The 27947-nt window shown below is 39.0% G+C and overlaps 1 protein-coding gene across 2 annotated transcripts; it reads left to right on the forward strand.

Moving 5' to 3' along the window:
* Nucleotides 1-411: 411 nt before the first annotated feature.
* On the forward strand, nt 412-27902 carry LOC126974367 (uncharacterized). 2 transcript variants are annotated; one of them, XM_050821832.1, is made up of 14 exons: nt 412-530; nt 1993-2116; nt 3633-3779; nt 3913-4088; nt 5736-5930; nt 10506-10721; nt 11144-11324; nt 12971-13184; nt 17151-17295; nt 17938-18066; nt 19075-19223; nt 23534-23774; nt 25590-25736; nt 27736-27902. In XM_050821832.1, exons 1-14 carry the CDS (start codon nt 519-521, stop codon nt 27802-27804), a joined length of 2145 nt encoding a protein of 714 aa, XP_050677789.1. In that variant the 5' UTR covers nt 412-518; the 3' UTR covers nt 27805-27902. The 2 variants fall into 2 exon arrangements, with proteins under 2 accessions (XP_050677789.1, XP_050677790.1); XM_050821833.1 differs by lacking the exon at nt 412-530 and having other exon boundaries at nt 3900-4088.
* Nucleotides 27903-27947: the final 45 nt, after the last annotated feature.

Here is a 27947-nt window from a genome sequence, read left to right on the forward strand (position 1 = left end):
AGTAAAGAGCCTCGACCATCATCTCAAGAGGCTCTCACTTAATAACTGGATAAAGGGTCAGTTACAGAAAGCAGCTGTTTTGGGAACGGCACGCATCGTGCGGAAGTTCCTCAGTCTGTCGCCCTAACCACCGGCGGAATTGTCGTGAACCAACGCCGGCGGGACTCTATTTTTTATATTATATTTGTAATATTGTTTTTTATAAATATGTTATGTATATTAATGTAGAAAATAAGATGAAATTGTAAGCTATCAATGACTGCACGCAATGACGTTCTATACATAACGTCATTGACTGCACGTTTCATACAATCGAATGAATCGCTTTTTTCTTAGAGAGTTTCGCTAGGCTGTAAATAAATGATAATAATATAAAACCTTAGCACATACAGTTACCTTAGTGACAGTTAATGACAATGTTATGACAGTAATGTTAATTTATATAATAGTCATCTTGTAAATTTTTATTAACAATTAGGTGTGCTTTTTGGTGTGTTTTTTAAATTGCAAGTCTAACAATGCATGACACGGTTAGATGAAAGTTTTATTAACATATATATTACTAGCTGACCCGACAGACGATGTTCTGTTCATAAAAAAAAACTCTTACGAGTGAAATTTCGTTCCTAGCTGACCTCTACTCGGTAAAAAGAATATTCCTACCAAATTTCAAGTCTTTAGCTCTAATGGTTCCAGAGATATCGTGATGAGTGTCTATATTTGGTCTAGATTTGTGAATATTTGGTGAATATTTTTATAATGTTGTAGCATGACGTCAGTTTGGTGCCTCTGAGTTTGAAATACATTCTCTTGATAAAAAGAGTCCCTTGATTGTTAGCACTTAACCAATGATATGATTATAATGAATGTATTATGTCTTCACTAACACTCACACCTGACATTGCGTTTCTGTTGCTCGTCTGGAGTCACTATAGACGATGGCTGATCCATGCGTTAACTCGTGAACGGGTGCTGCTTGTGGTGTCAGGTCGACCTGTTATAGTTAGATGCAATTACTAATTGTGACAGTAATCACGACCATCATGTTCACAAAGCATCCTTACACATCCAATGAATTCAATCTCTAAAGGTTGATGCATCCAATATACGATAATATACAGTTAATTCTTTATTACTTTTTATGAAATAATTTATAATTAAATGATTATACATTATAATAGAGAGATAGACGGATGCAGCACCTTACAAACTAATTTGTTATATATATTACAGCTATTGTAAAATACTCCATTTGATTGAAAAGAATGGCCGTTGAGTTTCTTGTATGTTCGTCACACGAACTCAACTATTTACGAAAATAATATGGTAAAGTCAGTAATTTAAAAGAAATATTTGTAGTGACGATCCAAAGGGCGAAGTTTAAGCCTAATTGATTAAAGTTTATTTGACTTTGACATGTTAAGCCTGCCATGTAGGACTGGCAATCGTTGTGAACATGGTGATACGTTTCATTGTAATTTAATGATTTACAATTCTCGCCACATAATATGAATATCCTCGTAATAACAGTATCACCCACATGGACCCAGTGCTATGTGAACAGCTGGATCACTTGGCGTTGCGCAGAGACGTCGCTTTATTGTGTGTCTTCTACCGCATTTGTCACGGGGAGTGTTCCGAAGAGCTGTTTCACTTGATTCCTGCCTAGAACATCATCCCCACCATCTGGATGTGTGGCGGTCCTCTACAGTGCGGTTTTCAACGAGCTTTCTTCCACGTACTACAAAGCTGCGGAACGAGCTTCCTTGTGCGGTGTTTCCGGAACGATACGACATGGGTACCTTCAAAAAAAGCGCAGGGTGTACACCTTCCATAAAGGCTGGCAAAGCTCCTGTGATTTCTCTGGTGTTGCAAGAAAATGTGGGATGCGGTGATCACTTAACTCCAGGTGACCCGTCACCATATCTCGTTAGTTGACGGGGTGCGAGAGTGTTTGTTGATGTCCCAGTTACCCGTTCCGATCTGTTGCAGATCGTTCGTCTCGCCGATGTCTGGAAGACATGCAACAAGATCCGCGCGGCTGCGTTCCGCGTGGGCCTCAACCTGTGGGAGTTCTACCGACCGCTGGACCCCGAGGGGAACTCTCTAATCTCTGGTCAGCACAATATTATAATGTAACATATACAGGGCTACCATTATGCATACAATATTTTTTTTGTTATGAAAATAAGGGACGAGACGAGCAGGACATTCAGCTGATAGTAATTGATACGCCCTGCCCATTAAAATGCATTGCCACTCAGAATTCTTGAAAAACCCAAAAATTCTGAGCGGCACTACAATTGCGCTCGTCACCTTGAGTCATAAGATGTCAAGTCTCATTTGCCCAGTACGAGTAATTTCACTAGCTAGACCGAAACACAGTAATATAACATAGAACGATAAAACAATATGACTATTGAAAAGCGCTTAGTTTAAGCCTATTTGAGTAAAGTATATTTTAAATTGTCCTCGACTGAAGAATAACATGTTCATCCATTTTATATATAATGAAAATAGTCTTTGTTTGAGGCTCTTTGAAGACTAAGCCACTGATAGTATCGACGATAAAACTAGCATCATTCGATGCTAAATATATTCTAGATGGTTTGTGGCTGCTTACTTTTTTATTGTACTTGTAATAAGATGAATAAAATTTAATTTATTTCCATTTAAAATTCGTCCAGCGAAGCGGGTGGGAACGGCTAGTATAATATTTTATGTTCTATGTTAATTGAATAAGAAACAATATTTTTATTTATTTTTTTTGACATTCATAAGAGTCATTTCAGTGACCTACATTAATAAAGTGTTTTTGAATTTGAATTTACGGTATTCCATAGCAGCATATTGCTATTATTGGCAGCGTTGCCCCATAGCAATATATTGAAATGGGGCAACGCTGCCGATATTAATACAATATTTGTGCTGCAGAAAGGGCTATTCGCGCTATTTATAACCTAGGTCCTATAGAACCATTGAGAGCAAAATTCAAAGAAATTAACATCTTGACTGTTGCTTCTCAATATATTCTTGATAATGTAATGTATGTTCATAGGCACATAAGTGAATTTGCTAGAAGCTGTCATAACCATAATGTTAAAACCAGGAACAGACATAAGCTTATAATGCGTACTACTCTGCTAAGTCGAGTTAGTCTTTTGTGGGGCGATGTATATGCTTTTACAACAAGATCCCAGAAAATGTTTAAAACAAAAGTATTACGTTATTCAAAAGAATTGTCAAAAAAAACGTTTGTGTGGTTGTTACTATAACATAAATTACTTTCTTAATGATACCATAGATTGGGAATGGGTTTAATTCGGCAATATTACTTTTTAAACATATTTTTTGATGAAAAAGAAAGCCCGCTGAGTTTGTTGCGCCCATTCGTCTCAGGCCTGAGGCATTTTGGAGGTTTTTTGACTTTCAATAAGTGATGTCGCATCCTATTTTGAATAAAAATATTTGAATTTGAATTATTTGAATCAAACAACAGTGGAAAAATGCATTTTCCTTAGGATAGCCTACAATCTGATCAATCTACAGAGTGGATTATTTTGTAAAATTGCCTCACTCAGTCACGGTTTCCAGGAGCACATGACCTGACGCTGGTGGGGGATGTGTTTCAGAGTCCAAGTTCGTATCGGTACTGGCCGGCCCGCTCCGTGCCGTGGTGGGGCTGACAGATGCGGAGATCGCGCAGCTGGCAGACTACTTCCGAGCTCAAGACGGCCGCGTGCTGTACCACCAGCTCTGCCAGGTCATCCACGGGGAAGGTGAGCTTCATTAAATTCGGAATTATGCTCTGCATTTCCCTTCTCCATTTACCGGATGAACCAATAAAAAAACGAATTAGAAACATAGTACAAAATTCCTATTAAGCAGTGCAGGCAAAGGTAACTTACACAGACGCGGGCGGTCGCGAGCAGACCTCGGCGGAGTGCCTGCTGGAGGCCTGTCCTCCGCCGCCGGAGCCCCGCTGTCACTCGCTGGACCAGTGGCAGCTGCGGCGCCTGTGCTGTCTGCTGGCCACCATCGCGCAACGTGACATCCCACTCAAACCCTATTTCCAGGACTACGAGCTCGTAAGCTGTCATTCCTTATGTAGCGTCATAGTCGATTGGACTCCAGTAACCACACACACCTAGCTTTCTCGACAGGTTAACAAAAGCGAATTTGCTAGAAACTGTTATAACCATAATGTTAACACCCAGGAACAACTTAGTCGAGTTAGTAAATATTTTGTGGGGTGTTGTATATGATTTTATCTACACCCATGCTTTAAATCCTCTATTAAAGATTCTGAAACAGTTAGCTTATTGCCAACATTAAAACACCCAATGTTCTAATAACCATTACATCACCCAAAAGAGTGTTGTAATGTTGTACTCAATTTCATAACAACACTGCTATGTTTTTTTTTATCCCTTCACGCGCAAAGAGTTTCAACATACAGCCACATTCTTATTGCTCGATACGTGGTATCTGTATGAATTTCAAAAAAAGAAGATTTTAGTTTACGCGCGCTCTACAATCTCAGAAGATCGGGCGCCGTAAAACAAAATAGGTTATTCGAATCCCCGCCATTTTTCTTCGATATTTTTATTGTCTTGTTTACAAAAAATGAGCGATTCATTTTAAACGCTGCAAAAGAACGTTATATTCGAGTGAATTTTAATTATTGCACTATACAAAATGTAAATTACTACTAAAATAAAAATTTGTTTCATTAATACTTATATTATTTGTATATAATCAGTAATGAATGATATAAGGTTACGACTAGGACTGGTGTTTTAATGTTAGCAGTAAGCTAACTGTTCCAGAATCTTTTAGAGGATTCATATTCTGGGTGTAGATAAAGTCTTGTATGCAACTGTTGATAATTAGGTATTAAAACACTTATGTGCTACTATTATCACACTCAGCTTCGCCTCGTGTGATAAACCCACATTCGTGTTTTAATACCCCTCATTACAGAACAGTTGCATAAATAACTATTACAACTAGATCCCAGATAATGTTCAACACAAATGTATTACGAAATTCAAAAGAATTGTTTAAAAACGTGTGGTAAAGGTTACTATAACATAAATGACCTTCATAATGATACCACAGATTGGGAATAGAGCGACCGCCCACAGGTTATTAGGTTTAAAAAAAGAAGCCCGCTGAGTTTGTTGCGCCCGTTCTATTCAGGTCTGAGGCATACCTTTTGGAATGGATGGTAGTTTTTGACTTTCAACAAGTGATTTTATTTTATTTGGAATAAAAATAATAGGGACCACCACTCACGTGTATAAATACGACTGGACAGGCTGTTCCACATGTTTGACAGCAATTTTTTGTGCCTATATGAAGCGTCACTCGCGTGCGTCCAGAGAGCTAATTTTGACGTATAATACATATGGCTGCTAAGGAACGTACAATACTCTGAAGTATTTTTAAATTTTGAATTAATTTCGTTCGTTTTCCGTGTTATTGATACTTGAAGAGTCAACGTTATAAAGTACACAATTTTGTTTTGTAAATAGTTTCCCATCGTCTATGTTGTCCACTAGGTTGTCGTCAGCTTTAGTACCGCAGAATCTCGCTACATGGCCAACAGCACCAAAATGGCGAATACCAAACAGACACAAAAGCACTTTGACAGCCGCCAGTCCAGTGCTATATAGTAGAGGTCAGTCGTCCTGACGGACAATAGGGAGCTAATCGGTTGTGGTGACCCCCAGGTGGCCAAGAACGACGGAAGGATAACGTTCGCACACTTTGCACGCATCCTCAACTACATCGGAGTGCTGGTCTCGCCCGAGGACTTCAACCTTCTTGTGCGACGCTTCATCAAGGACTCGTACACTCTGGACTATGTTGAGTTCCTGAAGGCGGTTGAGGCAGTCAAGAAAGAGGGAATACAGGGATTAGGACCGGTATTTATTATTTCTTAATATTTACAAACATTCGATGTGAGTTTTAACGTATTTATAGATTTAGTGACATAAAAAAACGCAGAAGTCCATATTATGGATTTGCCTTGAGGAAGAATTTTCTTGAACATTAGTTATCTTGCATTTGTAGGTATTTGATCAAAAATCAAAATGTATTTATTTACATTATTTTTTATTCAAAATTTCGTGTAGGTATATTTTAGCAAGTGAAGTTATAATAGTTATTTATGCAACTGTTGTGTAATAAGGGGTATTAAAACACGTATGTGGATTGTAGTGATAATAGTATCACATGAGTGTTTTAATACCTAATTATCAACAGTTGCATACAAGACTTTATCTACACCCAGAATATGAATCCTCTAAAAGATTCTGGAACAGTTAGCTTACTGCTAACATTAAAACACCCGTCCTAGTAGTAACCTAACATAATTAATTACTGATTATATACAAATAAAGTAAGTATTAATGAAAAAAATATTTATTTTAGTAGTAATTTACTATTTGTATAGTGCAATAATTAAAATTCTCTCGAATTCTTTTGCAGCGTTTAAAATGAATCGCTCATTTTTTGTAAATAAAACAATAAAAATATCGAAGAAAAATGGCGGGGATTCGAATAACCTACTTTTTTTTTACGGCGCGCGGCGTTCTGGTAGTGTGGAACGCGCCTAAACGAAAATGTTATTTTTTTGAAATTCATACAGATACCACACATCGAGCAATAAGAATGTGGCTGTCTGTTGGAACTCTTTGCGCATGAAGGGATAAAAAAAACATAGGAGTGTTGTTATGAAATTCAGTACAACATTACAACTGTTTGGATGATGTAATGGTTATTAGAACATTAGGTGTTTTAATGTTGGCAATAAACTAACTGTTTCAGAATCTTTAATAGAGGATTTGAAGCATGGGTGTAGATAAATCAAATTATACGGGGTGGGCCAAAAGAAGTCATCCGATGTTGTTTGGCTCTCTTTTTTTTTCTAAATGGAAAACTTCGATTCTGTTTTTTGATTATGTTTATTTGAACCATTATAATTGTATTGGTCAAGTCGAGAAGATAATATCGGCCAAATGGGCGCCGTCACAGTTGATTGCCCTACGGGCTCGTTTTATGGCATTTTTCATCACTTCAGCGATAACTTTGGGCGACAGATTCTCGCACTCGTGTCGAATGTTGTCCTTGAGGGCTTCCAGAGTCTCGGGCCTGTTCACGTAAACACAGGACTTCAAAAAACCACACAAAAAAGTCTGAAACGGTTAAATCAGATCGATCTTGCGGGAAAGTGCAAATCGCTAAAACGAGAGATGAGGCGACCCGGGAACGGAATATCGGTTGTGGCTCGCGCAATGTGTGCCGTTGCTCCGTCCTGTTGGAATCACATGTCCTGCAGGCCTAATTCGTCCAATTGCGGCAAACAAAACTCGGACAACATGGCCCTATAGCGCGCAGCGTCCACTGTTGTCGTTTGGCCAGCGGAGTTCTCGAAAAACATGGCCCGATGACTCCTCCAGCGTGAACAGCTTACCATGCAGTCTCTTTGAGCGGGTGTAATAACTCCAGGTGCATCACTCGTGGATTTTCATGCCCCAGAAGCGAGAGTTTTGTTTGTTCACGTAGCCCCTGAGGTGGAAATGAGCCTCATCGCTCATTATGATTTTGGTCGAAAAATCGTCCACTCCTTCCTCGAGATTGAAGGTGGCTTGGGCGTAGGTTACGCGCGTTTGGCGGTCGTCAGGCAGCAGGTGATGCACGGACTGGACTTTGAACGGGAACATGTGCAGGTCTTTGACCAAAATTTGCCTTAGGGACGTCCGGCTGATGGCTAATTGCGTGGCACGTCGTCTGGTCGATGTTTCCGGCGACAGCTTGACATCCTCCGCAACAGCGGCGATATTCTCAGCAGAACGGGCCCTCCGGGGCCGACCACTCTTGGCATCGTCTCGTGTGGTCCCATACTCTTCAAGGTTGGTGGCCAAACGGCGCAGTCGGTGTCAGATGGCCGAGGAATCAGCGACGTGCATCGCGCTGCCCCAACAACACAGACGAATTGTTACGCAAAAAATAGACTCAATTATCCCGCGTTCTTGGGAAGTGTATCGCTCCATAGCTTGTTCACTTGTATTCTGCATCTGTCTAGTCCATAAATGTCAAAAAAGATTTGACATTGGCGGCCATTTGCAAAAATTAGAGCATCTTCCAATAGGGTGATTTCTTTTGGCCCACCTTGTACAACGTGTTACAAAATACCCCGTAAAAATATGATTAATTATGAAAGCCAAAAATTTTGTCAACCCTAGCAAGCTGCCATGTCAGGGAACCAGATAATTAAACAGAAAGGCCGTACGTACCTATTTTACCTAATACAAGGTTGTCATTATACTCACGGACTGGCTTCAAAAACTGTCAAGTTGGAAAAAATTAAGTGTTCATTTAGGTTGTTTCGTTAGGTTAGGTCTTTTAAAACTTTTGTCGTTTCGCGAATTAGGTAGAAATGTAGGTATATTCTTCGTAGTTTACTCTTTAAAGGAGACTTTTTTTTTCTTCGACGTTTAGGCCTACCTCGAAATGTGGTGTATAGTATTGAAACATATATTGATTTATTCCTTATAATCTCTAGATTACAATGCTATATTAAGTTAGAAATGATCTAACCGGAATACTGAAAAATACGACAAAATGTGAACGTCAAAATAACCTAAAAATCGTATAGAAATGTAGTACCTTGACATAAAACAGAAACGGCCATAATTAAGTAGGGGGTAAGTAGTACTATCTGATATCAAAATAAACAGAGCCTGTACGAAAAGTAAGGATACAGCTGATAAAAGATGGTTTACAATGATTCACAGAACAAAAATGTTCATCGCACAAGTATTTTAATAGGCGGTATTTCCCAGGCGGGTGTACACCGACGCCCCAATACTTCAGTTTAGCAGTCGGGGCAATTACCATAACCACTATACCAGAAAGCTTGCCTAAAATACTTAACAACCATCATTATTACTTCAAATGTCTTAATAAAATAAGTATTTCATATAAATACTATTGAGGTAAGGTTTTGTACACTGTTCATCATAGGAAGAAAAACTCATTGTTTATATAGTATAAATATTTATTAGTCATATAGTTATTAGTCAAATAGTTATTATCATGTTTTATATTTAGAATCTTATCCAGAAACGATGCAGGTGGCTCAATCTCATCTTGATGCCCTGCCCTAAATACCACCCAACAGACATTTCATGTACATAGCACCCAGCAGAATGTCTACCCACCAAACCATTGCAACAGTATCCGGCAAGAGTAGCGCACAACGACTCTCTGGAGTATAATATACTATGCGATATTAAAATCTATGAAATAAACTAAATAATTATAATAATGCAAAATAAAGAAACGAAAAGTACGGAATTCTGTTTTGACAACATAAAAATCAAAATGACAGATGTGAACTGTGAGTTCACAGATATAGACTTTGTCTATGTTACTTTATTCCATTGCACGGTAATATTTAACTTTGTACTTAATGCTAAATTAGTTTTATCTCTAAAACAATAATTGAAATGAGGTTCATTGATCCAATAGATATTTGTTACTTTTCAAAAGCCGATAATTACTGTTACCACCACGTTTTACAGTAATATTTTAATTTTCTCACATGAATGTTACAAATGTTTCATTGTACGCATTTTATTGCCATGGTGACCACAACTGTATACAGGAAATGTATCAAGTGTTTGCCTTTTTATTATAATTTCATGAACCCGGTTAGATTTTTCAAATTAATATGGCCTGCTGACAATAATAAATTAATTACAATTTTACTAGCATAATACGATTAATAAACATCACCATACCCAGTGGGCCCAAGAAAAAATGTCTCCTTTACTAAAATTTTGCACGTCTGGTTCTTAAGTATTATGAATGGACTCGTTATTATGGGTGGTTTTGTAACAGCCTGTATAACAGCGTTAGACTGACTGTCATGATGTACATGTAAGAATGAGTTATGAGACATTGTCCCCAACTAATTGTAACTAACTGGAGGTTAAATCACGCCCTTAGTCTTCTTGGTTTAAAGAAAGTTTATTTTGATTTGAAAGTATTGAAGAGCAAACGATTAAGGACAGCAGCTGCTATCGTTTTCAAATTTATTGTTGAATGCACATCCTATATACTTAACTTACTCCATGACCAACCTTTTAGCATTCCCCACTGGAGGGACTCCAATGTGACTACGAGTAATTTTTTTTCCTCGTCGTCACAGCAAGGGTTTTACTACATCCTGTTGGTAATTGATATAGTTAGTGCTGTTAATTTCTATTCTCATGGTCTCGACACAGCACTAATTATATCACTTACCAACAGGGTGTAGACTTGGTGTGACGACGAGGAAAAACATTTTCTCGTTGTCACACTGGTTTGACAATCCGGTATGACCACGAGTCGGGAATGCCTTTGAGGTGAGGAGGTACATAGGACCTACATTCGCACGTTATAAAGATGTTCAATAATATATTAATTTTATTTGCATATGATGCTATCTCCAGGAATACATGAACCCAGCCGCCGTGATAGATACGACGTTGCCGAAGCTGGTCCGCCCCGAGGAGGATGCTGGACGGTCCACGGCGCCGCTCGGACCCTCCGAGGTGTTCCACCCCATGCTGGCTCAACCCAAGCCATCCAGGCACCTGCTTGAGCTGATGCTGCGCGTGCAACAGTTTGTCATGCAGCGTCGCATTCGAGTCTCCGAATTCTTTAGGGTAAATAAAGTGCGCAGATTATGTAACCTATGTGTGGATGGAATAAAATTGTGTCCATTATAACTCTTGAATTTTAATCCTTTTATAAAATGTTTTAAAGTTGTTAAATTACAATAAAATAAAATAAAAAATAAAATGCCTTTATTGCTGTACTAATTTTACATACTAGGTACTAATAAAATAAAGTAAAAGTCTTTACGGTGATACAGCTTGTCTTCCGACAAAGGCCTCCTCCAATGATTTCCATTCTGTCCTGTCTTTTGCTGTACGAGTCCATTATTGCCCCGCTATTTTCTTGATGTCGTCTTCCTATCTCATAGGCTGTCTACCTCTATTTCTTTTGCTGTCTTGTGGTTGCCATTCAGTTATTAGTCTTGCCCATTTCCAAAGTTGTTAAATTAAACCATCTTTATTTTGTATAGGATTACGACCCGCTCAACATCGGGCGCATATCACCACAGCAATTTCGGCGCGCTCTCGATATCATGGGGTTCAGCGCCATCATGTCGGACCGCGAGATGGTGTGCGTCACGCAGCACTATCTCGATCCCAACCAGCCCGACCGCGTCTGCTGGCGCACCTTTGAGGACGACTGCGATCAAGGTAACGAGCACACCGTAGCTAGGTGCCATCATGTTGGACGGGAGATTGCAGCACTACTTCGATCCCAACCAGCCTCTAGGTTCTAAAGAATGATAAAGAGAAAAATTTAAAGAAATAAACATTTTGACTGTTGTATATCGATATATTCTTGATAATATTCTATATGTCGCATCTCCGCACCCCAGTATCAGCTCGAGCCATATGCGTTAAAGGCATAGCTGCTCTAATAGTCTTGGATCTAGTACTCTTTGAACGGCTCTATCATTTTGCACTGCGTAGCTTCGTTGTGTATCTTTTACCGGGGAGTGTTGGGAAGTGCTGTATTAATCTGATCCCTGAGCCTAATACCTGCCGCCTAGTTCCACCCTATCACCACGATCTGGATGTGTGGCGTTCCTCCACAGTGCTGTTTTCAAAGAACTTTAAACTTCCACGATACTTGTACGGTGGTCACGGATCGATACGATATGGGTACCATCCTAAAAAGTGCGTATACCTTCCTGAAAGACCAGCAACGCTGCTGTCATTCCTTTGATTTTGCTAGGGAGTGAGGCTGGCAGTGATCACTTTCCAACAAATGATCCGTAGGCTCGTTAGTCCTCTTTTTCCATAAAAAATACACAATCTGTTATAAATAAATTTAATTCATGAAACCATGCGGGGGTTGATCTCAGTCTAGATTTCATGAATTAACGTTAACTTCACTACCTACTTCATCCATTATTTGTAAAGCAATTTATGTTTAGTGCCAGGATGTTTGTGCCTAGTTTGTAATAATCACAACTTCTAAAAAATATTTATTTATTCGTTTAAAGTTATTTATCCTAGTTATCTGCCGTCTCAAGTGACGGTATTTTATGTTTTCTCATAGAGTTGTTGTGGTGTTTGACCTGGAGTTAGCCATTGCGATGTCCGCTTCCAATTATTTGACAGAACCCCAAAATAAATTCAGTTTTGTGCCGGTGCAATATGGTAATGCAAGATTCAACGTGTTCTTCCCTCTTTAGGCACTCATTGTTCAGGTTTTTTTTAATTTACCGATTTGATGCAAATGGCTCAATATTGTGGGTATGGTAACATCAAATCATCCGCTAATGCTTTGGTAGTAGGTGATTCGAAGCATCTTCTACCAGTAATCAATTCGTCATTATTTTTTATCTTAGCGGCTGGTCTTCCTCGGGGTTCATTCTTCAAGTAGAACTTTAAAGCTCCGTAGAGGATCTAGATTTTTTGAGTTATCTTAAGTGTGGATTCTGCCAATATTTGCTTACTCACCAAATTTGGCAGGATTCTCAAGCGAGTCAACATCTCCTGAGGATGCCTCGTCGAGGCGAAACACGTGTCGAATTCATTGAAGACTGAATATTAGCGGAATTTATAACTACCTCAAAACCCATAACTCACACAAGCATCCTAAAGATGATTGCTGCCAGAGCTGACTGTTCCTTCCAGAAACAATTGTTATAGTTAGCTCTAGGTTTATAAATATATTTGACTAATAATACTAACAATATTTCTTATGAACTACATAAGAAATATTGTTACTAATACATTTACTAATAATATATATGGAGAATCTCTCTGAATTAAGTAAATAAATAAAATTAATAATATAACAATAGAAAACAAGTTAGTCTTGTTTGCAGTGTTCACCATAAAAGAACTGGAGAAGCATCCCGATGTGCAGAACGGCGCAGTGAGGGCGGCCGTGGCGGAGCTCCCCCCCGCAGGCTCGGCGGCTGAGCGCGGCGGAACTTCGCCCCTCGAGCTGGACCAGGCGCAGGCGGCGCTGCTGAGGGTGCGGGCCGCGTGCCGCGAGCGCTCCATCGACCTGAGGCCGGCCTTCGGAGAACACGACGAGTGAGCGTAACTTGGGCGTAGTTATGCAGAATTGACTCAAACCACACTTTGGTCAAAATAGAGTTTAAAACTATTTTTAAAATGTATACGAAGATTATTTAGAACTGAAACTTTAAATGCCTATAAGTACATAACTCAAAAGTGCCTTTGTGTGGTTTGAGCCCTTTCTGCTTAACTACGTCCAATTACTGGAGTGCTAGCTAGAGAAACAAAAAAGAGTGTGTGTGTACTTATGTATGTTGTGTGCATAATGCAAAACTATACTTCTTTGTCCTAACAAAGCAAAATATATTTATTCCTCGTGCTATTCTACGTTTGTAGAAAGAACAATATTGTAAAAATCTTGCAACGATGGCTTTGACAATTAATTATTAAATAACAAATACGGCTGTACGGGCTTGAACCCTTTGCCTATCCTAATAATGGACGGAGTAACCAAAAAAATAACGAGTGTCGCAAACGTCAGAAAATTTTAGGAACCAACTTCACCCTGTTCCTTTTGTGTTACAGTGATGCGCGCGCATCTTAAATTTTTACTCTCATAATTTTTTCATATCGCGCCTAAAGAAGTATTACTTCAAAAATTTCGTAGTTTTAAAAACGTTTCGGTAGGCCCACACTATATGTAAAGCATTCTACTGCTAAATATTTTCCACTTTTTTTATTTTTATGGAATAGGGGGACAAACGAGCGCACGGGACACCTGGTGTTAAGTGACCACCGCCGCCCACATTCTCTTGCAACACCAGAGGAATCACAAGAGCGTTGCCGGCCTTTAAGGAAGGTGTAAGCGCTTTTTTTGAAGGTACCGATGTCGTATCGTCCCGGAAACACCGCACAAGGAAGCTCCTTCCACAGCGTTGTAGTACGCGTAAGAAAGTAAGAAAGCTCCTTGAAAACCGCACTGTGTGTTTTTTTAGTGGTAAACGCGCAAACTTGAGTCTTCTGGGGGTTGAATTGGATAAGGTTCAATTTAATCCATTCCGCGACCTTCTCGAGAGAGGACTCGATAGAAGACACAAGTACTCCCCGCACTGGTCGACGATTTCCCGAGAGAGACCTGCATGGCCCGTGTATACGACATCACCAGTCCTGTCGTCTGCATAGCAATGTAAATTGGAGGTGTACAACATATAATTGATATGCAGAAGAAACAGTGTGGGAGATAGCACACAGCCTTGGGGCACTCCAGCATTCATGGGCTTCGGGTTCGAGCAATATCCGTCGACAACGACCTGTATGCTGCGCCCAGTGAGGAAGCTGGAGGTCCACCTGCACAAGCTCACGGGAAGCCCAAATGATGGAAGTTTTGAGAGGAGCGCCTTGTGCCATACACGATCAAAGGCCTTTGCTATATCCAGGCTTACTGCCAGGCCTTCCCCCTTGCTTTCAATAGCCGCCGCGTCAACTCAGGGGCACACGTTCTAAGCACGATTGGAGAAATGCCATCCGGCCCGCTCGACTTCCTGACGTCCAACGAAAACAGAGCTCGCCTAACAGTTTTCTGTCTGAACTGTACTTCAGGCATAGAGCTCTGACACTGCGGGATGGTCGGCGGTGTTTTTCCGTTGTCGTCAAGAGTCGAGTTGGAGGCAAAAAGAGCGCAAAGGAAATCAGCTTTCTCTTTTGCCGTATGGGCCAGGGTGTCATTTCTCATGTGCAACGACGGCAGGGACGGCTGGTTGAAGTTACCAAGAGCAGCTTTCGACAACGACCAGAACTTGCGTGTTCCGGTCGGGTAACTGGAAAGCTGCTCGCCGATTTTGACGACGTGCTTCGATTTCGCACGGGCGATTTGCCGCTTAAAAGTTCAGTTCAGTTCATTTAAGTTATATATCATATGTATGTTAGACTATATAATATATATACTATTTATTTTATAGGCCATGTAGCCTGAAATAAAGGAATTATTATTATTATTATATTATTAAAAAATCTGGAGGCACGGTTATATTTCCTCTTAAGAACTTTGCAGTTCGGATCCTTTGTGCCCAGCGCCGCAAGCCAAGTTCGATACGCCTGTTTTTTGCAGTCAGATGCTGCTTTAACTGACGCTTGACTAACTGCTACAGAGCTTGGTATAAAAATATCCATGCCCTGTAGTATCACAACGGCGCAGGCACTAGGATCGTCAGAAGGGAAACAAACCTTGCCCCAAGGGTAGGATACAAAAAAGGAACGCATCCTATCCCAATCTGCTGACTTGTAGTGCCAAACGCGGCGGGTCGCTGGTGGTCTGCGACGTTGGCGTCGGATAGGCACTACACTCCTGACCAGGCAATGGTCGGACGTTCCGAGAGGGGCGTCGACAAAGACCTGATAACCATCGGGATGTGTAGTCAGCAGAAGATCTAATAATGACGGCATGTGGCTATCCACATCCGGGAGCCGCGTTGGCGACTCAACCAATTGGGACAGACCATACGCCAATCCAAAATTATGCACAGGTCGCCCTGCGTAGTCTGTGGTGCGTGATCCAAGCCATTCGGCATTGTGCCCGTTGAAATCACCCAAGACTACAGCAGAGGGAATCTGTGCAAGCACGTCGTCAATTGCCGCTTGAACGCAGCCCATGAGATGATCGGTTTCTGCGTTACCACTATGGGACCTGTAGACATACGCATAGATGCGGACGCGGTCCTCTAAATCTACGCGGAGCCAGAGAGTAGACAAGTCCCTACCCTCAAAATTGCCGAGACGGCGACAGCAGATATCCTCCCTAACGTACACACATACCCCGGCATGAGTCAAAAACTTGTGCTCAATTTTGTACCCGGGGTACGTTAAATATGACGTATCGCTAGGACGAGATATCTGCGTCTCCGTAAGGAAACACAAGGCCGGCTGCGCCGTCTCAAGGTGGTGGTGGACGGCGTTTAAGTTGGGAGTGAATTCCCCTGATATTGCAAAAGTCCACGTTGAGCGTGGAGCGGGGTGCCGTGGTGTTACTGCCTCGTTTGTCTTCGGTCATGCACGGTTCTGTGCCCTCCCCAGAATACGAAGGGCAACCCGAGCGAGAGTGCTCGGGGAGGGATTCTCCGGCTCTGGTAGAGCCGGTACCCTCCTGAGGTAATTTCTTTTTCAAGACCGCTCTCATATGAAGGGATGGCCTCCGGTCCTCGACACTAACCTATGCGAAACCTAGCGGCACTAGGCCGCTACTTCACGCCGGTATTCTGTGCGAGTGTGGTAATTAACCCGGACGAGTCTGGCCCGATTATGCTGACGTCATAAGACGGCAGCCTGACTCTCCCACTTCTAAAAAGCCCTTAGTCGCCTCTTACGACACCCATGGGCCTGGGACTCCCCTATTCTTTTTACGCCCCTCTTTTTACAGGCAAAAACTGTATTGCTTCTGCTACGCTATTAATTAGTTTTTAAAGTTTATAATATTATGTCGATTTTTCATTTATTTACTAAATTAAAAGTTTATGTTTCTGCAAGCTATTTAAATCAACAAAATACTGCCAAGAGATTTTGTTGCCATCTTTTTCAATAAAAGTTTTATAATTTTCAAATTAGTTCCTCAATAGTTTTTACAGATGGCTTAAGTAAAGCAAGATTAAGATTTTCGTTGCCGATCTGCCAGATAAGTCATCTAGTAATTAAATATAGCGTTGAAGTGATTGTGAAACGCAATCTGTTTAATCTGAAACTTTTATGTAGCCATTAATTTATCTAGCCTAAGAGTTGTGACAGTCTGCAACTTTACTTGGACTTTGTGAAACAGCCCCTATGTATTATAAAATCCCTAGTAATTTGTGCTATTGCCATTTATAGATCTTGTATTTTTACGGGGTTTTTAATATATAGACGATAAATAATGATAGTGTCTGTATGAAAATCATTTGTTTGAATTTTATTTTTATCATTGGAGGGTGAAGAGTAGTCGGCTTGGGGCAATTCTTAGGAATTGATTTATATCAAATAAAAATACTTAGTTACTAATTTTGAATGGTATAACAGACACAACAATGGGCACGTGTCGAGATCGCAAGTACGTCGAGTGTTGGCGCGGCTGGGTGTACTGCCCACACCGGAGCAGGTGCGGGCCTTGGAGACCAGATACCTGGACGACTGTGGCTTCCACTATGTGGCTCTACTGGATGAGGTACACACATAGAGTGGTGCATGCTAGGGACTAGATACCAGTGGGCCTACCGTGAACTGTTATTGCGATTCAATTGACGACCTAAAATGAACTGCTTTGGTATTGTATACCACAACGTCATTAGAGCGATCGAATTTAGGTTAACGTCAAATAAAGTCTGACATTGTATCTCAAACTGTTTTAGTTCGTTCATTCATTCGTACCATGAGGTAATATTAGAACCTAAACTGCTTATTTGTCAAAGTGAGTGAATCAAAAAAAGTTGCTACTTTCTCGTAAACTGAATCGTATTGTCAATAACTTTTAAAAAAATAGTGAAAACATACTTAAATAAAACACACAAAATAAATTTTATTGATGAAAGATGAGATGAGAATACGTCATTGGATTCTTTTGTGTAACAAAATACTAAATATAAATACCGTCACTCTTATCATTTAGGGGTATGAAAAATATATTATGTTGGCCGATACTCAGACCTACCCGACATGCACATAAAATTTCATATAAATCGATTAAACCGTTTCGGAGGAGTTTGGTAACAAGCACCGGGATACGAGAATTTTATGTATTAGATTTATGTGTCTGTGTAAATATTATGTCTGAAACCAGACTCTGATTTGTAATGATTTGTGCGTTCAGTTGGAGGACCAGCCGGCCGAGAGCGCCACGATTTCAGCCCCGTCGCGTGCGCTCCGTACCCCGCCTCCCGCGCATACTGACCCAACGCAAACTGACATCGTGCAGATCCTCGCCAAGATTAAGGGAAAGGTCTGTGTTACTCAATCTTAATCTGGTCTTAGTAACTTAATTTAAGTATTTATACATAAATATAACACATGTTTTCTTAAATCATTATAATCTTGAGGAAGGGCTCTGTGAACGGCTGGATCACTTGGCGTTGCGTAGAGACGTCGCTTCATTGTGTGTCTTGCGGTAATTTATCACGGGGAGTGTTCCGAAGAGCTGTTTAACCTGATTCCTGCCGCCGAATTCCACCTTCGCACGACACGCCACAAGTTAGGATATCATCCCCACCATCTGGATGTGTGGCGGTCCTCCACAGTGCGGTTTTCAAGGAGCTATCTTCCACGTACTACGAAGCTGTGGAATGAACTTCCTTGTTTGGTGTTTCCGGGGCGATACGACATGGGTACCTTCAAAAAAAGCGCGTACACCTTCCTTAAAGGCCGGCAACGCTCCTGTGATTCCTCTGGTGTGGCAAGAGATTGTGGGCGGCGGTGATCACTTAACAACAGGTGACCCGTACGCTCGTTTGTCCTACTATTCTATATAAAAAAAGAGAATAAAAAGTAGGTCATGTTTAGTAATTCAGTGCATATGTTCTACGAAAATAAACATCACGAAAGTAGTATTGCAGAATCAGTATTTACCTGTAAGAAGTCGGATTGTTGTTGTATATAACAAGACAATCTAATACACGACATCAATATATTTGTAATTATTATTCCGTTAAAACACAGAACAATAGCGATAAAATCACTAAAAGTAAAGCGCCCTCCAATTTGACAGGAGACTAATGGACACTAAATTGTTTCAAACCGGTTTCATGGTCTTCATCTATTCGTCTCTTTCTCACACGTAGGTTTTTCTATTACGGTAGTATACTAAGTTTATGATTGTACTACGTATTGAATGTCATAATGTCGGAGGTCTTCACCTACGATCTAGTGAGCCGCTACTCATCGGTGATGACTGGCTGACAGAATTATAAAAAACATTAAATTGTAATTGAACGCGGAAACGGCTTGTTTGTAGATGGTGCGGGAGGGTGTTCGTCCTCGGGACTTCCTGAAGCAGTTTGACCCTCGGCGAGAACTGGTGATTCCCCGCGCTGACTTCTACCGCGGCCTGGGCTCGGCCGGGCTGGCGCTGACTCCACTGGAGATGGACACGCTCATGGAAGTGTGAGTGGCCGCCTCTATTGGCTCTCTGTGTGGTTACATAATAATGTTTGATAACTCAGTAAAGAAAGAGTAAGGTTGGCTCAGCTCGTATGCCGTAAGAAGTGCCTGTCAGTTGATAAAATAAAAGAAACCGACTTTAAAATAAGCGATATAACCTTAAAGAAAGGTTGATAGGCTTGCTTCCACACGCCAGTAACAACAAATAGCGGATGGCCGCTCACCAGTGTTGTATGTAATTTCAGTGATGAACCATTGAACCGCATAGTTGCACCATGGCCACCGGTGCCCCGTAGTTTTTCCAGGACGTAGACCTTGCGAGCGATCTTGAGACCACCATCGCCTAACATTTCAAAGAGCTTTCATGACTCTTTTACTTAATGTTACCGTCACATCTTGATAACGGAGTCATTCGACTATGAATCGAACTCGACAATAAGGAAACAACAATAACACATAGGCTGTACAACCCATACACTAGCGTTAAGTCACCCCCCTAAACCCGGTAACGCTGAAGACGTTATCTTGACCTACCAGCCATTGCCATAGATCGGAGCCACCCCCCCATAACCCGGTTACGTAAAAAGAATTACTCCTGCCTTTATCGCGGTTGCACTTCGGTAAAACAGTAATCAGTGGAAAGTAGCTCTGGTTGAAGTTCCTTTTACTGCCTTTTTTACAGAATGGTAGGTCTATTATGTAAAGAAAAAGAGAAATTAATTCGATTTGAAAATGCTAAAAAAGGATGCTAAAATAAGTTTCTAAATAAAATTAATTAATTGTATTAATATATAATTTGTATCCGCTTTAACTAAAATCGAACCGTGTGAACTGAATGAATAGAACCTTAACAATAGCGATAACACACCGAGTGGCCCCAGAATTACATAAATGTGTTTCCCACCTGAAAATCTTTGCTTTGTTCAGATCTTTCATTATTTATATTTACGACAACTTTTTGAAATTGTGAGTTGACAATTTTTTAGAGACAAAAGCTAGATAAATACATTAAAATTACCTAAATGGTAGCATGGTTTAAGATAGAGGACTAATAAGTAGTCGGAGGTTTTACAAACGTTTATAAATAAGGAGTTACATCTAACGCGTGAAAGGGTGAAAAGGGTAAACAGAAAACACGCAATCAAGGTGTTTTTAGACAAGTTTTGTGGTGAAAATATAGCATTTGGAGCTATGAACACTACTTTATCCTGTTACGCATACCCTTACGTCTTACTTGTAGGTTGCTAATGCAAATTGGTTAAAGTTAACACTCCAGTACTATTATGAACTACCAGTTTTCTTTGCAGTTAAACAAGTTTTTTCTCGGTATGATGCATTTGCTTAGTATACTTCTCTCATAAAAGTTGTTTTTGTAGCTTTTACTCTTTTTTGTGTAGGTACATTTATTCAGATTAGTAATCAATAATGAGAATTGTAAGCATTTAAACTGTTTGTCCCTGTTAAAATGTTACATTTTCGACGCAAGAACTGTTTCAATATTGGGTTTGTTAGAAAGGAGCCGTGAACACATATCGCTCAAGGTCGCCGGCATTTAGTGTCGCCTTAAAACACGTTTTATGTAATATAGCTCTATACCTTGGACTAGCATATTATCCTACTAATACCTTCCATTTCTTGGCGTCAGTGTAGAATATGATGTCGCTATGCCACAGGCTTGCCCTGCATGTTTCAGTATGACAACTTTCTCTGTTAATGATTCTCATATTAAACATTTTATTGAGATAAAACCTTTAGTTGCGAATGCAACGGGCAACTACTAGTTATAAATAAGGCGCTAAATCTATAACTCTTACAGACAAACATACTACTTTTTAAACTTTATAGTAACTTTTGGTTCGAGTTTTCCACTCCTAACCAATGTTTGCATTCCCAACTCTTCGGCAGAACTCGTAGTAGAAAGATTAAGGGTTATTCATTGGCAAACAATTTCTGGTTACAGATGGAAAACATTCCATTCCATTCCTCGGTTTTGTGGTCAGTAGTAGATCTGAGGGCCTACTATGAACTGTTATTGCGATTCAATTGACGACCTAAAATAAACTGCTTTGCTATTTCATACCACGACGTTATTAGAGCGATCGAATTTAGGTTGACGTCAAATCAAGTCGGAAATTGAATCGCATACTGTTTTAGTTCGTTCATTCATTCGTACCATGAGGTAATATTTTAACCAAAACATCCAGTTTAGGTGTAGCTAATGTAACAAAGTTGGGCGATTCAAAAAAAGTTTGTACTTTCAGTGAATTTTTTTGCTAACAACATAAAAAATAGTGATAACATACATAAATCAAGGTACTTATTTCAGTTGAATGTTTTTATGTGTTAATGTACTACTGTAAACTAAAGATCTCTGGGGAATCTCTGTTAACGTAGTGAAATCTATAATAGAAATTGTAGCCAAATATTTTCAATAAGTGTGTAGATTGCGGTATATTTCCAAACCAAATGAAACAGAGCAAGATCACTCCTCTATTTAAGTCGGGAGATAAAGCAACCTTTAGCAAGATTTTCGAAAAAATTATGTTAACGCAATTAATTAACCATTTTTACAATAATAACCTCATGCATAATAAACAATATGGTTTTACTCAAGATCTTTCAACCACGGATGCTAGTATCGAGTTAATAAGAAATATTTTGGATGCTTGGGAGGATTCATGTGATGCGTTAGGAGTGTTTTGTGATTTATCCAAGGCATTCGACTGCGTTCATCATGAAATCTTACTTCAAAAATTTCACCACTATGGTGTTAGGGATGTTTCACTAGATTTAATAAAATCATACTTGTGTAATAGGATTCAAAGAGTAAACGTTAATGGAAAAAGATCAGCTGGCTCTATCATATCGATGGGTGTACCGCAGGGCTCAATCTTGGGTCCTTTTTTGTTCCTGGTTTACGTCAATGATTTACCATACCTTATTCAAAATAAACATGATATTATACTGTTTGCTGACGATACATCTTTGTTATTTAAAATAAAACGCCAGCAAAAAACTTTCTGTCAGGTTAACGACGACATTGCTGAAGTAGTAAATTGGTTTAATGTTAATAACTTACTTTTAAACGAAAGGAAAACAAAATGTGTAAGGTTTACACTTCCAAATATAAAGCACCAACCAACACCTATAAAAATTAATAATGAAAAACTTGATGTAGTAGAAACGACAAAATTCCTAGGCATTACATTAGACTTTAAGCTACAATGGGGTGCTCACATAAAAAACTTATGTAATCGACTTAGCTCTACAGTATTTGCGATAAAAAAAATTAGGCAGCTGACAGATGTTGAAAAGGCTAGACTTGTATATTTCAGCTACTTTCATAGTGTCATATCTTACGGAATTATATTGTGGGGTAGGGCTGCAGATATTGAAAACATATTTGTGCTGCAGAAAAGAGCAATTCGAGCAGTCTATAAAATGCGTTCAAGGGATTCATTGAGAGAAAAGTTTAGTGAAATAAATATTATGACAGTACACTGCCAGTACATATACGAGACCCTCCTATACGCCCATAAAAATATTAGCCAATTTAAAAAGAATAGTGATGTACACAGTGTCAATACTCGAAACAAACATAAACTCGCAAGTCCATCTACTAGGCTCCGTAAAATTGCTAAATCTTTTAAAGTGGATTGTGTTGTATTTTATAATAAACTCCCAAATGAAATTAAAATGTTACCTATTAAAAAATTTTAATGTATCGTAAAAAATAAATTAACATCTAAGGCCTATTATAGCGTGAAAGATTATTTGAATGATAAAGATAGTTGGAATTAATGTTCTAAATTTTGTTAATGAATATTGTTATACTCATTTGAATGCTATTGTAACTTTTGTACTTCATCCTGACTTGCACTAAATAACTTATAGTTTTACAGTGAATAAAGATTTTTTGACTTTGACTTTGTAAAAAAATTATTTCTAGAGCTATTTTTAGGGTTCCGTAGTCAAATGGCAAACGGAACCCTTCTGGATTCGTCATGTCTGTCTGTCGGTCCGTCCGTAGGTCACAGTCACATTTTTCCGAAACTATAAGAACTATGCTGTTGAATTTTGGTAAGTAGATGTATTCTGTGAACCGCATTAGCATTTTCATACAAAAATAAAAAAAAACTATAAATTTTGGGGGTTCCCCGTACTTAGAACTGAAATTCAAGTTTTTTTTTCATCATGAGGGGTACCTTTCTTTAGATAGGTCTTCAATAGTACCTAAACTGAACTGATCGAAGATTAAGAAAATTGATGGTAGGCCTTCTGATGTGAAGTAACGTGTGTTGTGTGTGGGGCAGATTCTGCGTTCCGGGTCGCCGCCGCCTCGTGGAGTACGAGCGGTTCTGCAACGCGGTGGGCGAGGCCTTCACGCAGGGCTCGCTGGAGCGCGCGCCTCTTCTGGAGCCGGTACCTCACGTGCCCACCATCCACTCGCCGCTCAACTTCCTCAACTTCGAGGAGCGCCACATCGCCTCCGGGGCACTCACCAAGCTGGCCAAGTTCCCTGACCTCATCACTAACATACTGGAAGTCTTCAAGGTAATAACGAATCTCCCCAATGGTTCGCTAAGAGGTGTATAAGTCACCATTCAATCTGCAATCAGCGTGGTGCGGGTAAGATTTGTCATTCAAATTCAAATATTTTTAGTCAAAATAGGATATGACATCACTTATTGAAAGTCAAAAACTACCACCCATTCCAAAAAGAATGCCTCAAACCTGAGAAGAATGGGCGCAAAAAACTCAGTGGGCTTTTTTTTTCATCAAAAAATATGGTTACAAAGTAATATTGTACAATTAAACTTATTATTTAATAGCCTGAGGGTGGTCTCTCCATTCCCAATCTGTGGAAACATTAAGAAAGTCATTTATGTTATACCTACTAGTTTTTTTTTACCTTTACCACATAAACGTTATTAAACAATTCTTTTGAATATCGTAATACTTTTGTTTTGAACATTTTTGTGGATCTTGTTGTAAATCATATACATCGGCCCACAACAGACTTAGTAACTCGACTTAGCCGAGTAGTAGACATAACAAGTTTATGTTTGTTCCTCGTGTTAATATTATGATTGTCATAAAACTTACTTACATAATGACTTGATGGTTGCTACTATTAACCTGATAAATTCCAACCAACACTTCCCGTGATATACCTATGTGATGGAATGAAAATACAGTAAAGCCTTACAAAGATGACTTGAACGTCGTTTATTCGATCCGTTCTTTGTTGTATGCGGTCAAATAAAGTACGTACATATCCGACCACACTTTATTCAAGATTGGGATAACATAAATTATTTATTTAATTATAGATCCTCGTATACGCAGAGAGTCAAACTATGCATTACAACGAGACTTTAGGAGGTCATTAATATAAATCAGAAATTAAAAAGGTCCTAATATCGAGCCCTGTCGAACTTTTAACGATTGATTTTACATTGACGTCCTCTTTTTGTACAATTTAAATAGGATATAAATATCTATATTTTCTAATACCGTGATAGTGATGATTTCTGATTAAAGTTTCGTGTTCGACACAATCGAAAGCCTTGGATAAATCACAAAAAGCGCAAAACATACCACGAGATTCATCCTAGGCCTTAAATATCGACTTCAAGCATACAGTATACAATACTATAAAACTATGTAACTAAAATATCAGAAAAAAAATTGCGTGCGTTCGTTCAAAGTACACATGTCAGAGTTGAATTTTCTTTGGCAAAGTAATTTTAAATCTCGTTTATACTAATCATTTCTATAAAATTTAGAGAAATAGTATTAAATACTAATCTTTTCTTTCAAGCTATCGCGCTAAACCTACACGATACAACGCTAGTAGGGAAGATGTTTTACTTACTAGCGGCGCTATGTGCTACATTCACCCTTTCTCACTCTCTCTCAATCGGTCTCAATCACTCTCTCTCAATCGGTCTACCCTCTTCTTGGACAAAAACGTCCCACATTTTCGTGTCACTTTATTGCGACGGATGAAACCGTAAAAAATTAACCCTCATGCCTGCAAAGAAGTTTCACTTCAATAATTTTCTCTTGAAACATTATGAAGTTGGTGGCAATCACATAAACGATACATCTTTATATTACATAAAAATTTCGTGCCACGTTTCCCGCGATGAACTCCTACACTACTGAACCTATTTTAATCAAAGTTTGCTCGCTGTTTGCACATTAATCCAACTTAAGAGATAGGATAGTTTGTATTTCGACTTTTGACCTTTAATATTTTTTAATTACCGATTTAATTTCCTTATGAGTAATTCTGTGTGATATATTTTTGACGCACACTGACAGTTCTGATGAGACATTATTTCATATGTTCGTCTCTCGCAGGATGCCGACCGCGAGCGCTGCGGCACCATACCGCGGGTGTCCATGGAGAAGGCTCTGTGCCAGCGTGGGCTGCTGTCGCTGGTGTCAGCGCGCGAGCGCGACGTGTTGTACAAGTGCTTTGGCTTCCGACGCGGCTGCGGCGACGAGGTTCGTATTCATACACACTTTCCCCCTTATTCATAATAGTCTGCTAACTTAAAGCATTGCTAATTCTCACTCTGTCTTTTTCTATTGACCTAAGTCAGAATGAGAAAAAACACTCCTAAGCGGCTATTTAAAGTTAGCGGACCATTATGAATAAGGGGGTTTATGTTTATCTTCCTCCTTCCCAGGCATTTGACCTAATGATTTGTAATTTCACCCGGTGTCATTTATAAAGACATTAATATTCAAGTGCTTCCTGCCCAAGACAAAATATAAGGATTATGTTGTTGTCTTATGAGTATGTAGATTTTTTGAACTATTTTTTCGGACACTCTTGGACTATTCTTAATTCAGTGGGGTAATTGAAAAGTCTGATATATTTGTCCCTTTGTAAGTACATTGGGCACAATTACATAAAATACCTAACCTTCTTGAAAGTCATAGGGTACATTTAACCGAAAGGTTATTTATTTAAATCAACCTTTATTCTCAAAATCAGTTTCAAAAAGCTTTTAAATCAACTAATTAAAAAACTTAAATATAATTTATGATATTTTTAGCGATTATTAACTTTTTTCATATTTTAACCGTTTTAGGGACTATCTTCAGTGCTTATTATATGTTTTGCTTTTCAAGTGCCTTATTTTAATGACGTTATATTTACAACAGAAGGCCTACCTCTTTTACGTAGACCACCATCATTTGGTTTCTTATTTTCATCACTGGTATCTTGTTCATTTAAAACAACATTAATTTGGCTATTTAGCGGCGATTTCAAATCCTGTGTTTCATACACAAATGATAATGTCATTTTTGCTGGACTGTGGGCATAAAATTAAACTTAAGAATAATTTACTTGGCCAGGAACCCTGAAACTTAAAATGTACTTTAAAAATACCAATGGGCAGGATAAGACACAAATTATTAATAAGTTTTTTATATGTTCTGGTTCCTGCTAGCTCCTTCCTTTTTCAAATTCACGCAATGATTTTAAGCTTCCGAGAATAGGAAACACTTCTTTCCTAACAACTCCTATATATCTATAGGTATCGAGTAGTATTTCTGCTTACATTGATAATTTTTATTCGTAATGATTTTGTTCGGAAATCATCAATCATCTTATTGTTATGATAATATATGTAGAATAAGTGAGAGTAAATTACGACAAAGTAGAAAAGTACAGGAGTGGTACAGCGGTTGACTGCCGTAATGTTAAGTTCCTGATCGAAGGACTTAGGTAGCTTATTTCGATGCAATGTAATGTTCTCGCAAATGTAAAACTAAAAATTGTTTATAAAGGAGTTGTTCTATAATGGGTCATGTCTTTATACCTTTCCCAGATATAATATAGCATCTGATTACGCAAAAAAGTTATGACTACTATTTGTTTGATATCTTTCCTATTTCTCGTGTACAAATTCAAACATTAAATTGTTGTTGGCGACACAGCTGTAGTACGGTACCTACAACAATCTTCAAATTCAAAATCCATAGGCCTATGGACTTGCATCCCGTACCACTAAACAAATTAAAAAAAAAGGTACATCATTATTTTTACGCGAGTAGCAAAGGCCAAAGAAGATGGAATAAATACTACGAAAGAAGAGGCGGGAGTGCCTAAGTAAAAATTGAAATTTAGTTTAGTAGCAACGTGCAGTTATTTGACAAGTTTATAATAGTAGTAATTACAGTATGGCGATTGGCCACAAAGTATAATGCGGCTAAGTTTGAAAGTTAGTGGATTTCGCCTATATCCGTTTTTTATAAGATTATAGCCGTCATCTGTCAAACTATTAATGACTGCTCGTTTCATACAATCGAGGGAATTGCTTTTTTCTTAGGGTTTCGCTAGGGTGAACAAAGTATAAAGTGTTGGCATGTATATGGATACAGGAAGGCTGACATAAAACCATAGAGTACCTTTTATTATTACTTTTACTTTACTTTTTAATAAACTTAACTTATTTGTATACTTAATTGTTAAAATTTGTTAATTTTGCAGGTCAACTACAGAGCTTTCTGCAATGCTCTAGATCTGCTGCACGCTACGTCAGTTGGCCAACCATGCTAGATAATTTTGTATTTGTTTGAAACTAAGACAACAACATTCAGTTCACAATCATATGCATGTCAGCCGATTATGAATAAATGTACTTCACCTACAAACACTTTGCATTTTAACTGACGTAGACCATATAAAATATAGATGTAGTA

The sequence above is a fragment of the Leptidea sinapis genome, chromosome 32, assembly GCF_905404315.1.
Source record: "Leptidea sinapis chromosome 32, ilLepSina1.1, whole genome shotgun sequence".
Classification (NCBI taxonomy): Eukaryota; Metazoa; Arthropoda; class Insecta; order Lepidoptera; family Pieridae; genus Leptidea; species Leptidea sinapis.

What these genes read in the sequence shown, in the direction of transcription:
- LOC126974367 (XM_050821832.1), top strand. An exon ending in GAATACAGGGATTAGGACCG is followed by an intron (nt 5,931 to 10,505) that starts GTATTTATTATT and finishes TGCTATCTCCAG; the next exon opens with GAATACATGAACCCAGCCGC. An exon ending in ACATACTGGAAGTCTTCAAG is followed by an intron (nt 23,775 to 25,589) that starts GTAATAACGAAT and finishes CGTCTCTCGCAG; the next exon opens with GATGCCGACCGCGAGCGCTG.